Genomic DNA, 15,045 nt, shown 5'->3' with positions numbered 1-15,045 from the left:
AGTATACGTTTGAAAAAAAATATTCATTGCTTACCTTCTATTTCTCACAATTTGATAAAATATACGACTTAACTAAGGTACAAAAATGTTGTATTTATTAATTGTAGGTAAGTAATCGCACTTGTGTTTGTAAACGTTATGTCGTTCTTCAGTGTTTCGAACAAGCGTTAATTCGCAAATTCGTTAGTTGTTTTACCGTTCGGTCGCATACCAGTTATTCGCATTTCCATTTTTCGAACTTCAGAAGCGGACCCATAACAATGCGTGTGGCGGCAGATGATTTATTTATTTATTTAGGTTTATTCACAGATAGTGTATCAGGTACATTCACACATACTTTTAAATAATAGGGCTAAATACACTACCTACTTAAGAATAAACACAGCATGCCTAATAATAAAGGTGCTTAGTGACTACTACTTAAGTTATTAACAAATGAAGTAAGTTGGTACATATATAACGTGACCATACGTCCCGCTTTGGGCGGGACAGTCCCGCTTTCAAGATGTGCGTCCCGCTGTCCCCCGCGAGGGTAAAAATGTCCCGCTTTCTTAAACAGACCAAACGATAATTTAAATTACCTACATTTTGTAACTTCATCCCATACCATTCCATTCTTCTTCTCACTTGAGACAACTATTTATCTTCTACGCCGCCACGAGAAGCTTTTGTATTGGATTGGAACGATTTGAAGCGTGTGGCCGCCACCGGCGGCGCGGCGTCAACCGTGTGCGGCGAATCCATATAAAATGTACGAAAATTACAGAAAATATGCCAGTGGCGGCGTTTTGTGGTTTGTGGCCGGTGGCCCGTGTGCCTTACTCACATAGATTATAGGAAGTTAGGAAGTAATATTATGAGTCTGAGTTCCACCGAGACTCCGCGAGTAACTTCGTTGAGTGACGATCATTGACTCGCTTTTGCCCTATCGTATATATAAATTTATCTCGCTCACCTACCGATTCCTAACAAAGAAGAAATGCGTGGGAGTACATGTTTTCCAAAAAAGTAATGTATATTAACTTTTATGAATGTGAAAATAAGATATAAGATGCACAAAGTCAAAGTCAAAGTCAAAATTTTTTATTCATCGTACAAATATAAAATTTTCTGATGAACGTCAATTTTTACAAATTACTCTCCGTTCGGATAAGGGGGGGCTCTTTCTGTCTAAGGAGAAGAACGGAGGCAAGAAACTCCTGAGCCATCTTTTCAAAAAAAGACTTAAAACTAGTTGGTATACAATACATATAAGCTTAATAATAATTATTATAATAATATGAGCAGAGCTAACTACTTATCACAGCCATGCATTAACGTCCTCTAAGTAAGCACTATTGATAAGAACTTAAATTAAACTACTCAAATTATTAAAAAATATCAATGTATCATGTTTAAGAATTTTGTAGCGTCTGGTATGAGAACACCCAAAAATTCCAAAATAGGTACTTTTTCCGAATTAGAAACACCGAATATGTATGATTTTTAACTATCGATTTATGAAAATCGAATAGATATAATAATCACGAAGGTTTGTTATTACGATTGTTAAATACACGAACGTTAAAAAATACGATTACTTTAGCATACGAAAAATAAAATACAGATTTATTATATCACGAAAATATCAAATCCGGACCGCAAAACAATGATAATTCGTGATTTTGTCAAAAATAAAATGGACGTTTCAAAAACTTTAGAACCAAAACCTAAAGATAGGTCACGACGATCGAAGCGAGGAGGAGCGTGTTAGGTGCACATAGATATCGAAAAACAAAGCGGAGAGCAGCGAAGCGGAGCGAAGCAAAAAAAATTGATAAATAGTTAACTAAGTTATACATTCGGGGAATTGTGTTTTCGGAATATTAAAACTTCGGGATTCGTTATTTAACAATTCGATATATAATAAAAAATTTACGATATGGGATATGAAATTCCGCAGATGTCCCGCTTTGACAAAAAAAATAAATGGTCACGTTATACATATATAAAAAGTTTAATTAAAAATACTGTTTCGTATATTAGTTATTGTGGTTGCGAAAATATCTATAGATCCACTATGATGATTAAGTAGCTTGCATAAGCGTGGAATTGCCGAGTTGGCCCCAAGAACTGTCTGCCTTAAGGGAGGGTAGAGTGGCGTGACGGGCCTACGAGGAATTGTGCGAGGTATTCTGAAGTTGAATTTTGAAAGCAGTTGCGAACAGTTGATTTTGTTATTAAATAATTTAAATAGGAATGACATGTCAATGAGTTCAAATCTTTTGGATATTGGGACCATTTTATAGTGTTTTAGCGCTTCGTTGTAGGACTTTATTTTCTTATTTATTTTAACACTTTATTGTATACAAAATACATACTTAGTTACAATAAAAGATGAAGAGAAATAAACTTAACTACCTAGTATACAAGGGCGGACTTATCGCCTAAACGCGATCTCTTCCAGTCAACCCTGAAGGTAAGGAGACAAGTGTCTAAACTCTTAATAACTAAATTTATGTTTGCATACAAAAGTAACATAACCTAATATTTACACATAACATCTTATAGAATTTAATTAGAATTAACTATACCTATTACACGTCTATAATAAAATATATATTTTCTTAGCCATGCCTTCCGAGTAAAGTAGATGTCGTACAAACCTTTTTTGAACTCGTTCCAGCCGCAATGCGTGGGTAGCGTAGTGTGGTCTCCACACAACCCAGGCATATTCCAAGATGCTTCGAACGAGTGAGTAATACAATATTATCTTGGTTTTAGCCTTTTTAAATTGATTTGAATTTCTAATTACGAAGCCTAACATCCTGGATGCTCTCTTGCAAACACTATCTATTTGAGGAACAAAGGATAGTTTTTTATCAAAGAAAACTCCAAGGTCCTTAATAATTTCATCATGATTGTAGTCTTTACTTGAGAACTCACTTAAAAACAGTACGGAAATGCTTTGAAATTTATTTCTCTACGGAAGTGAATGAGACAGTGAACACATTCTGCTAACATGTCCATCTACTAAAGAAACAAAATTGGCTATTATTTGACCTACAGGGCGCCTATCTCAGCTTTTACAACATCCATGCTTGCTGCTCCAATTAAACGGGAGCTTGACTGCCTGAGCTGAAATTAGGGGGATATGTACAAAGGTCCCACTCGAGAGAGCCACGTACAGGAGCTTCACCTCCCCTCAGAATAAAATAGACGAGAATTAATTCTCCACCTACCTTATCGACGGGCATGGACGGGCACGCTCGGCACAGGTTCCAGAAGGACCCGATCATCTGGCGGCACCCCGGGGGTCGGCGGCGGCGGACGAGGACTCAGGCTCGGCGGGGCTGCGCGCGCTGGCTCATGAAGCGGTCACTGGAAGGGGAGGTGTGGTTAGAGAAATCATCATCACGACCTATTACGTCCCCACGTGGGGCACGGGTGTCCTTCCATTGAAAGAAGAGTTTTGGCTTAGTCCACCACGCTGGCCAAGTGCGGGTTGGTGGACGGTAGAGAAAATAAATAATGATAATACGTGTTGACATCTCACACAGGAGGTAGGGTTAGAGACAAGTGTTCCTGTAAACTCGATGCGGGATGGATCGTAAAGTTAAGCGTCCATATATCGGTACCCGATGAATTTTGTAGGAAAATTTAAGTTGTGTTACCGACCGCCAGGGGCGCTGTTAATATTTTCATAAAAATTATTCGATGAATTCTACTTCACGTTCACGATGGAAATTCTCTATGCTAAGGGGTCTGACGTGGAAAACGGATTTTAATAAATGTTTGCAGAAACGGCGTCGGAAATGCCGAATATGCCGATGAAGGGGACGCTTTTGTGTGAATTTCTATACAAAGAATACTGAATGCGATGCGGCCGTTGCGAACGATGTCGATAGTCTTTGGAAAAGTATTTGGCAAAACTTCTGCTATTCGCGATATACGCTCTAGAAAGAAAGACGTGTTTAGTAATAACGTAGAGAGTATTATGTTCCTCGGGAATAACTCGTATAAGATTGTAAATTAATCTCCTGTGGCATGCCATATTGATTATATATTATGTATTGTCCAATCATTAGCTTGGATGATGCCCATGTACAGCGGGTTGCAATGATATCTGCCCCCTGTTTTCTGTTTTTACCATGCAGGCTCACTGTAGGTGCAACAGTGGAACACACGAAATTTTCCTCATTTTCATTTCTCTTTAGAGGAAAATCTGTTATGTTTTCAGCGACATAAGACAGATTTACTAACACAAATTTAGAAGTTATCTTATAAAGTGGTGCTCTACGTGAATAAGTAAGCGTTATGTTGGCAGAACAAAGTACTTTTATGCTTCATAACCTCGAGTTTACGAGCTAAGGTTAACGCCATTTTATGAGCAAGTGCTTCAAAACTTTATTTCCTTTTTTTAAATCTATACAGGTTGTCCCACATGTGTGGTACCTTAAATTCCAAAGGCATAGGGCATTTCACTGAAAGTTGACTTAATTTGTATAAATTGCATTCATATAATTTGTCAATCGTAGTGATGAAGGATTGGAAGGAAACCGCATCCAGCAGCGTATGTTTGTAATCATCATCATCATGTTTGTCATCATCTGGGACTTCATGATAAAGAACTAAGTTATAAATTTTTCTCAGATAGGTAATTTAAATATTTCCTCTAAAAATAATTGGTTGGTTGAGCTTTTTTCAACATCGTTGGTATTATCTTCTGTCAAAGTCAAATGTTTTTATTCATCGTATAAATATAAAATTTTCTGATGAACGTCAATTTTTACAAATTACTCTGCGTTCGGATAAGGGGCTCTTTCTGTCATCAGGAGTGGACCCCAGCATGAACCACATTGTGTAGCATGTATGTATATTGTATTCAATAGGTATGTCTGCAGTCTACGACTTTACTTTTTGTCTGTTCACTCACTCGTGGCGTGTTGCCAAATTACGAATTACGAAGCTTGTGCTCGCATTGTTTTCTCCTTCTACTTAGATTAATTACAAATGTTCTGTGACAGTAGATGAGATATTGCCGTTAGATTAGTTCAACTTTACGCCAGTTTCATCAGATCGTGTCTGGTGCTTGATTTATTTTGACTGTTTTATCATAATGTTATAGGAAATGTGAGAGTATTGTTTTATACATACTAACTGAAATCAAGTTAAACATAAATGACTTATACCTAGTACCTACTACCTCAACCTGATTCTTCTTCTTCAGTGAATTTTGGTTCTTTATAAGGTAATTATGAGCTATATTCGGTTCAGCGTCATAAATTTGACAAGATTGGACCTTAGTTCTTACTGAGGCAGTAAGCATGATGCCAAACTTATAATGCATTTTAGGAAATGAAAAAGAAAAAAGAGGTTTTGCCTGCATCAAAGAACTTCTAAAGCTACCCATATCATACCATACAATAGCGAGCTTTACTATTCACAAACTAGGTATGAAAAGAAAATTTAGTTGAAAAATTAAATCCAAAGAGCTTTCATACAGCCGTTACGCAGATTAACTGTGGAATAATAATACCATTTGAACTGCAGCACAGAATAATAAACATATTTTATATCAGGTACCATGTAGCTTAAACATGAAATAGTGCAGTGGTCATTATTATTCGGGATAGTTAGCCGTAATGGGACTTGTTTCATGAATAAAATGCTGTTGAAAATTCGCCGTTTATTTCCGGAAATGTACGGGTTTGACCTACAGTTGCAATTGCATGCTATTATAGACTAAAATTTTATGGACTAGGACTAATAAATACGGTTTAGTTGATTTCTGTTGCGAGAAGAACCAAAAGAAAACTAGTAGGCTAACTATAAAGCCCTGTCAATTGACCGCGCCATCACTTGAGGTAGACCATACTTCTTCTTCAAGTGCCGTCTCCTAGCGGAGGTTGGCAATCATCCCACAGATTTCCGTCTTGGAGCCGACTTAACAATTCTCCTGTGCTCAGCTGGAACCACTGGCGTAGACTTTGCAGCCATGATGTTATTGGCCGCCCAGGCCTCTTGCTGCCTTGTATTTTCCCTTGTGTTATAATTTGGAGAGTTGATATTTGGGTACAGCCACAGACATGTATGTTTACACTAGATTCCCCAAGTGAACGTACTGCGTATGTCAAGAGGTTGATCATATAATCAACTTTTGTTTCATACAATTTAGTTAAGTACCTGTCATTATCAGTGTCAAAAATAATAATTCCTATACAAATTGCGGCACGACAGGTTCTCATAGAAATGAGTGCATTTCTTTTTGTGGAATCTAGTCATAATTATATGTCTGTGGGTAGAGCTTCTTCTTCTTCTTTCTCCTGCCCTCTTCCCAGTTCAGCTGGGGTCGGGCCTCCTCGTACTGCGGCGCCAGGATATTCTATCCCGGGTTGTCGATGTGGTCAGGTTTTGGGCTTTCATCTCCTTCTCGATATTGGACCACCATGTACCATGTGGGTAGAGCATACGAGTACATCGAAATATATTTCGTAATCACTTCGGATTAAATTGCATGTGGGGCGAGGAAAATCTTTATTGCACTTTTAATTCGAGGGGTCCGAGCATACAGGGGAATAAGATTACTGTTTTATTGATTATTGAGAGCTTTTGGTATTTGGTGAAATGGAATGCTTATGATACTGAATGAATTTAGATGGAACACTTCATGAAAAGTTTGTCTTTCATATCACCACATGGTATAAACCACATGCTGACTACTCCACTCAAATACCGAATTTCTACCCTTATGGTTTAGATAATAGGGAATATGCATAATTTTTTTTAATACTTTTATTGGATAGTTTTACATCACTTTATTATAGTAAAAAAAAATTCAACGCCAAAATAAAGTCAAAGTCAAAGTCAAAGGCATTTATTTGCTGAATATAGGTTACATAGGTGATAATAATTATATTAAAGGTTGCTTAGCTATACTCTACCCGAAAGGGTTTGCAAAATTTAAAATATTAACAATATAATTTTTATACAATTCATGAAATTAGGCTTAAGTAGTAACAAATATCAATGCTATCTTACAATTCACACTGGGTACATATTTAACATTAATTTATAAGGAACCCTAGGCACAGCCACAAGGAAGGAAACTAAAGTTTGTCTTGGAGAAATTCACTAAGGCTATAATAGGCTTTTTCAATGAGAAGTTGTGACAGCCTTTTTTTAAAAAAATGAATAACTTGTATTTCCCTAATACTATTCGGCAGATGGTTATATACTATGGGCGCCATTCCAAATATGCTTTTATTATATAAAGCTGTTGAGCGACTCGCAGCACTGATCTTATTTTTATATCTTGCACTGTTAAATTGGCCAAATAAATCATTGTTCGTTTTTACAAATAGCGCTATCTCTAAAATATATAATGACGGCAATGTGAATAATTTTAGTTTTATAAAATGGGGTTTGCAGGTATCTGTAGATTTCAGTTTACAAATTGATCTGATGCACCTTTTCTGAGCCTTGAAGGCATTAGTTTTGTCCGTAGAGTTACCCCAGAAAATGAGACCATACCTCAGAGCAGACACAACATATGCATGATATGCAGCTAAGACTGCTTTTTGACCGACAACTTTGGAAAGCATGTGTAAAGCATAAGAAAATGACTTCAATTTAGAACAGACCTTTTCTATGTGGATTTTCCATGTCAAATGAGAATCTATATATAGACCTAAAAATTTTGTGGAATCAATATTATTAATATTTTTATTATTGTATTTAATATCAAGTTTATCTAATTCTGGAATATGATTGTAATTATTTTTAAATATCATTAAGTTCGATTTGTCAATATTAATTAAAAGATTATTTGATGTCAACCACTCAATCACATGTGATAGTGTACTTGTAATGTCAGATTCCAATGCAATTACATTATTATTTTTAAATAAAACTGTGCTGTCGTCAGCAAATAATACCATTGTATTCTTAGTTTCTTTAGGCAGGTCGTTTATGTAGACCAAAAATAGCAGAGGCCCAAGAACACTACCCTGGGGTACGCCATATTTGATAGATCTATCATCAGAAACGTACTTTTGGAGAGTTCTATTATCTTGACTTAGTCTTGTTACTACCGTTCTCTGCTTCCTGTCGCTCAAATATGATTTAATGAGATTCAAAACATTACCTCTAACTCCATAAGCTTGTAACTTCCTTAATAGAATCGAATGGTTCACATAATCGAAGGCCTTTGTCATGTCCATATACAAAGCTACTGTTAATATTCTTTTATCCAATGATGTGACCACGTCGGACAAAAAATCGTATAGAGCCAAATTTATGTTTTTGTTTTTCCTAAATCCCTTTTGTTCCGGTGCAAAGATATCGTTTTTCTCGAAATAAGAGTACAGACAATTATAAATAACTTTTTCAAAGATCTTAGCAAATATAGGTATAAGAGCAATTGGTCTGTAGTAGGCCATGTTCTCCTTGTCTGTATTTTTAAACATTGGTTTAATAATAGATGTTTTTAATTTTTTTGGGAATGTGCCTTGTTCTATGCATAAGTTCATGCAGTAGCTTAAAACAGGTGATATAATTTCAGAAACATACTGAATAACTTTAGTGCAAATGTCATCAAAACCGGTACTACTTTTGTTTTTAAGATTTTTTATCATTTTATTTATATCATAGGTCGTAGTAGGGCTCATAAAAATTGAGTGAACACTGGAACAAGTTTTTAATGTAGCAGGATTGTTAGGCTCAGTAATTGGCTTAATTTGTTCAATGTAAAAATCATTAAAAGCCTTAGCAATTTCTTGAGGATCGTCAATAATCTTGTTGTCAGATTTGATTTGCTTTATGTCCTCAATAGATTGTTTATACTTGTTTTTATTGATTATGTTCCAGGTCGCTTTACATTTGTTATTAGAATGTTTTATATAATAGTCATTTTGGGATCTTTGGGTAAGTTTGACTATTTTCCTGAAGCGTTTGGAATAATTTTGAAAGATGTTCTTATTTTCCTGGCTGGGGGATAACCTATACTTCCACAACAATTCTCTTTTTCGCTTAGAGCAGTATTTAATTCCATTTGAAATCCATTTAGGCTTCTTTGACGCTGTTACTCTGATTTTGATGATAGGGAAGCAAAGATCGTAAAATAACTTAAATAAATTGTGAAAATTATCAAATGCTTCATCCGCATCCTGGCTTAAATATACTTCGTTAAATGTTAATTGAGAGATATGCTCTGCAAATTTTTTTAAATTATCCTCACTATAGTCTCTTCGTTCAACAAACCAATGGCTAAACTTGCAGTATTCTTTGACCGGACATTTTAAAATTTGTGCTGTATGGTCGGATAAGGCCAATTCTATTACCTCAGACTTGCATCCACGTATGTTGTGACAAAAATTATCTAGGCAGGTACCGCTACTTAACCTTGTTGGTTCATTAATAATTAGTTTCAAATTGTATGTCAGTAATAAATTTTCAAACTCATGAGACCTAGCGTTTCTAGTGAGTCGATCAATATTAAAATCGCCACATAGTATAGTTTTTTTATTTTTATCACAGATTTTTTCTAATAAACTATCCAATTTTTCTAAAAATGCGTTAAATGCCCAAGCTGATATCTTTGGTGACCTATAAATACAGATAATATTTATGTTCTGTTCTATTAAATTTATTCCGCAGCATTCAAAAATAACGGGAGTGTTAAGACTATTTAGATTAATTTCCTTGTATCTGTGCCTAATGTTTACAAGTATGCATGTCCCTCCATGCCTATTGTTCCTAGCTGAATAAGTGGCCAATTTGTAGTTTTGTACATGTAAAACAGGTATATCGGTTTCCACCATATTATGCTCAGTTATACATATTACATCGAGATCTATTTTGTCATTAATTCATTCATTCATATGCAATGTTAAAATGTCAGATTTGTTAATTAAACCGTTGATATTTTGGTGAAGTATATTAAGATGATCGAAAAAACTCTGTTTCATTAATGACCCTTGACTCTACATTAACCCCTGACTCTACATTAACCCCTGACTCTTCATTAACCCCTGACTCTACATTAACCCTTGACTCTACATTTGCCCTTGGCTCTACATTAACCCCTGACTCTACATTAACCCCTGACTCTACATTAACCCTTGACTCTACATTGACCCTTAACTCTATATTTTCTCTCGGCTCTACAGTTTGCTTTTGTTTAGTCTGCATATTTTTGATTTTCAATTTTTGAAAGTAATATGGAATAGTACCTTTTTTATTACAATTCTGTTTATTTACTGTATTCATATTTTGTTTATTAAAATAGTAGGGTATTGTGCCCTTTACAAGCTTTTTATTATTTTTATTTAAATTTTTTACACATTTTGGCCAGTTTACAATGTACTCATTCCTGTATCTTATGTAATCTATTTCTACATTCAGTTTAAAGCTAATTTGGTCTACAAATAATAGGCTTTTCTGGCTCATTCTAATAGATTTTATGTTAATTATTTTACAATTACTATATTGTGTTTCTAAATTATACAGTATTTTATTACGTTCCAACTCGTTCTGACCATCGGTTATACTTAATATGAATACATAATTATTTTTGAGACTTTTTAGTGTTTTACCCAGCTCATTCGAAAACATTTCATTACAGCTATCATGATTGCCCACAGAAAGTACAAAAATATCATCATCAGTTATATTTCTCAAATTATTATATACTGGGTTTAAAATTTGAAAACTGTTTGCGTACGGCTTAGTAGTAGATGTTATAGTGTATATGTCATTCCAGGTGTTTTTTCGGCAGTGCAGCATTGTGCTTGCTACTCCTCTTACATTTTCATCCCCAATTATATATATATTAGGTTTCTTCTCCTTTGTAATTTTAGTAGGTAGGTAGGTACATTTTGCTGCCCTAGATATTTTCGTTGTTTTTGCGGCTGGTGGGGCTGGTGAATCCAGTGGCGGTGCCAGATGTAGGTTTTCAGATATTGATCTTTTCGTACCAGTAGTGCCCTCTAGTATGGGTATAGAGGACTGCGTATGTATGTTACTCAAAACAGGGGAATATTGCCTTGGTTTTTCAATAACTAGGTTTTGACTCGATTCAGACTTTTCAGACGTGTCGTGTATATATATACTGTTATTATTATATCAAAGGTCTAAACCCCCTTCCTAAGCTTGGATCATTTCCCACCACGCTGGTCCACTGCGGATTGGTGGGTTCACATATCTAAATGTGCTTAATCTAAATATTGAGGTTTCCTCACGATGTTTTCTTTCACATGCTACATGATTATCCCCGAATTTAATTCTACAAAAATAATAACGTATAACATACATATTATCTTTTATTTATAATAAAAACTTTTCCGCAGCTGGCCACAGTTTACTCGTTCATACTGCGTAATAAATTTAATGTGTCCAGTTCTTCTGATTACGAGAATTTTTCCATAACTTAATTTAGAAAAAAATAACAACTTTTGAAATATACTAAAAACTGCCATTATAACCTAAAAGTAGAAAGAGCAACTTGTGTTATGTTCATGTCACGATACTTACAATACAAATTTAATTTTATTGTGTTGCAATCTGGAGCATATTTGAGTGGCTCGTTGACTAGCGAATGGCTGTTTACACCTCATTACAAAAGAACAACTAGTGGCAGCCCATACACTACCAACAAAAAATATAAAAAGTCCTAAACTTTGCAAACAAACAAGCATATCAATCAAGAAGTGGAGAGGATATAGGAGGCTAGGATCTATTGGAAGAATTTTTATGTGATCCATCGTATCTGATCACAACGAGCATCCCAAACACTCGGTGACATTAACATTTCTTTGTTTACACTTCACATTTATTTAACTTCCGCCGTAAACGCAAAGAAGTAATTATTCTGAGATTGATATATAAAGAATTTTGACGTCACATCCGCCCTAAGAAAATGGGTGACGTTTCTCTGAAGTTAGAATTTACCGAAGTTTATTTGTACTTTTCAACTTCATTTACTTGCTCAAAAATATATTATAATCAAAAATATTGATGGAGGCGTAGTTATAAAATAACAAAGTTTATTATAAATAATATTTGACCATTATTTGAACATCTTGCATATTCCCTATTGCTGCAAAATCTGCTGTCTCCCACTATGCTTAGCGGAAGTCCTATGTCCAACTGTGAATTTTATGACGTAGGTATGTGTGTCAACCAACCCGCATTAGGCCAGCGTGGTGGACTAGGCCTAAAACCCATCCTTTATTGGTAGGCGACCGGTGCCCAGTAGTGGGGACGTGATGATCATGTGTGTGATCTCTTTGAAGATAATGATAAGTAATGTACTTACTTATTATGAATAGATCCCTACCTAACATGCTATTTAAGACTGAACTTTAGTAAACCTAAAAAAGTCATCATTTCAACCCACCAGTAAACACGTTTATCACAAGAAGAGAGCAATTATCACGCGAAAGAAACCCTAATGGCGCCTTCATAAGACATACCATCCTCGGAATCCTACCAGAGGACTGTGACGTCATTAATGTCAATACCATGGGGAAGTAACGATCCGTGACGTCATCACCATACCGCATCTTCGAGTGAGACGAGGGAATTCGTAGATTAATAGAAAACTCCCAGTGCAGGGGTTCAGTGGATGGACGCGTTTGACGCCATTAGAACGCTTCACTTTTGTTTTTTTTTTCTAATTAAAAAAAGTTAAGTGGACAAGATGTCGCGGAGTGTGGTTTATTTGGTGGTCAGGCGGAATAGGGTGAGTTTTTTTGGGTACAAATTTGATAAATGACGTTTAGTGATGTCATTCTTAGTATTTTTAACTTTTTTTCTATAAGGTTGCTTCATTTTAGTGATGTATGAAAAGCATAAAAGTATATCCGAAACCGTAAAAGATTCTCGAAAAATTAGCTAGAGCGCTAATTAGGTAAAGAATCTAATTTGAAGGTTAATCGCTGGCTTTTGACGTTTAAACAGTGGGCGTGTGGAGTGCGAATCAGCTGATAACAATTTATGCGACAAAACACACTGCGGGCCAGAAAAACCACCCTGGCCGGTAATATAAGAAGAAAATAACTAGAAAAACTTACACATCAACCACTTTTGTCAATAAAGACCGACAAAAAGGGTGTCTACGGTTTCTACGACACAAAAAAATATGACAGACATTGAGAATACTTACAAATGCCGAGTCCAAGCACTGAGGCGGCACTTTGAATAACCAATTTTTCGATTGAGTCAACTAAAACAATGGCGTGCTGTCAAAAAAACTGAATTAGTAATAAAGAACGGTGTTTTATTAGATCGCGAGGCGCGGTGCGATGTGTTTTCGCGCTAGGAACCGGCCAGTTACGCGACTGCTGCAAACTCCACGGAAAATCAATATCTACCCCCCGAGGCGGCTACGGGCATGCGGAACACTCCAACAGTTTACACTGCTCACCCATTTCCGTATTATGTAACAAGGATAGAAAGAGATGGCAGTAGTTCCGTCCGCACCCCGCAGAAGCCACCCCAAAGGATTAGCCAATCGGCGAGCACAAAATGGCGCGGTGGTTGACGTTTCGGCGTCAAAAGTGACGTTAGTCTGGATTTTCAAAGATTTTGCATTTTTTTGAATTTGGAACGGTTGAAGTTTTTAAAAGTTTGACAATATTAAATAATTTGATCGCATCGATTTTTTAATATTTATTGTTAGTAGGCTGGAGGGCGGGTTACTTTCAAATAGTTCCCAAGTACATTGGTAGGTGCTTAACCTTTAAAAAAGGTTATTGTCCTCGTAGTAAAGTATTACTCAAGTAAATAAGTCTTGGCGCAATGCAGGCCATACTCTGCAAGGATTCCAGATATTCTTAAAGTGGGTTGCATGCAATGATGTAAATTCTGGTAGAATTTACTAGTTACCTTTAAAAACAAATCGACTTAAATTACATAAGTTAATAAATTTCAAGTTTATTTAAGATCTTAAATATCAAATCAAATTCTATACTTAATCGTAGGTATTCTTAGATAAGAGCTTCTAAAATTAATTAGTAAACAAACAATCTCAATTTCCTCTCTATCTAAAGTCTCTACTTAACAATTTTTCACCCAAGATATAAAGGTACTTAAAACATAATAATGTCTTCATTTTCTTTTTCATTTGTGAACTTCTCTACATAACAGTAAAAAAAGTCATCAAACTTTTGCATTCTCAACAAATGGATGCCCGAAAAGAACATAAAGTCATTCAGGGAATTCCTCACTGCAGAGAGAGGCAGAGAGAGAGACCAAGCCTTTATCCAATCTTCAGTAAAAAAGTAAATTTATAAAAAAAACATCTATTGCTCTATCTAACCATAGAGCCATGTAACATTTCAGCAAACCTCTATCCTGCTCTACCAGCCGTTGAATTAGTTCATGCTCTACACGAGTAGATGGCGCCAGAAATGTTACAAAATATAATAGTCAACTTAGTCTGTACTTTAGACAAGAGATGGCGTTCTATGTTTATGGTATATGTTAATATTCCCTATATGTTAATATTCCCTATATGGTTCGTAATAAGCTGTACACCCCGTAAGTAGGATGTAGCTGAAAGGTGGTAACTGGTCATTCTGAACAACTTCCCAGGCAAGAAAAGGGCTATTTTATTCTCTATGGGGGTGTAAGTACCTTCAGCTGGCTCTCTCGAGTGGAACCTTTGTGCATATCCCCAAGGTCTAAACTGCCTTCCTAAGCTTGGACCATTTCCTACCACGCTGGTTCACCACGAGTTGGTGGGTTCACATACCTTGATGTGGTAAATCTACATATACAGGTTTTCTCACGATGTTTTCCTTCACGTAAGAGCGATGTAATTAAATTCAAAGTAGTTGGCGCATCTCTGGCGTGGCGGGCGCTTACCCGACTGAGCTACTAACGCTCCGTACTATTAGGGCTATTTTCTTGCCTTTTTTGTGGCATTTATTCTTACTATTTATTACATACATTGATGTCCCAAATTCTGCGAGGATAAGTAGCTCAATAATCTGCTTAATCAATTATATATTATGTAGGTATATATTTAACATCTGAATAGTGACGAGCAAAAACTTAATAATT

The 15,045-nt window shown here is 35.8% G+C and overlaps 1 protein-coding gene across 5 annotated transcripts in view; it reads right to left on the bottom strand.

Moving 5' to 3' along the window:
- Window positions 1–13,368, bottom strand: part of LOC105387779 — a 52,874-nt gene extending 39,506 nt beyond the window's left edge. Inside the window, exons 1-2 of one of the 5 annotated variants that reach the window (XM_048630778.1) lie at window positions 13,145–13,368; window positions 3,222–3,360 (exon numbers count right to left, since the gene is read on the bottom strand). In XM_048630778.1, coding sequence (XP_048486735.1) covers window positions 3,222–3,278 — 57 coding nt within the window. In that variant the 5' untranslated portion in view covers window positions 3,279–3,360; window positions 13,145–13,368. The remainder of the gene's footprint in view (window positions 1–3,221; window positions 3,361–13,144) is intronic. The other 4 variants (XM_048630776.1, XM_048630773.1, XM_048630775.1 and 1 more) reach the window with 4 other exon arrangements.
- Window positions 13,369–15,045: the final 1,677 nt, after the last annotated feature.

This window comes from Plutella xylostella, chromosome 27 (genome assembly GCF_932276165.1).
Source record: "Plutella xylostella chromosome 27, ilPluXylo3.1, whole genome shotgun sequence".
NCBI classification, from domain to species: domain Eukaryota; kingdom Metazoa; phylum Arthropoda; class Insecta; order Lepidoptera; family Plutellidae; genus Plutella; species Plutella xylostella.
This window is presented reverse-complemented; position numbering and strand designations above follow the sequence as displayed.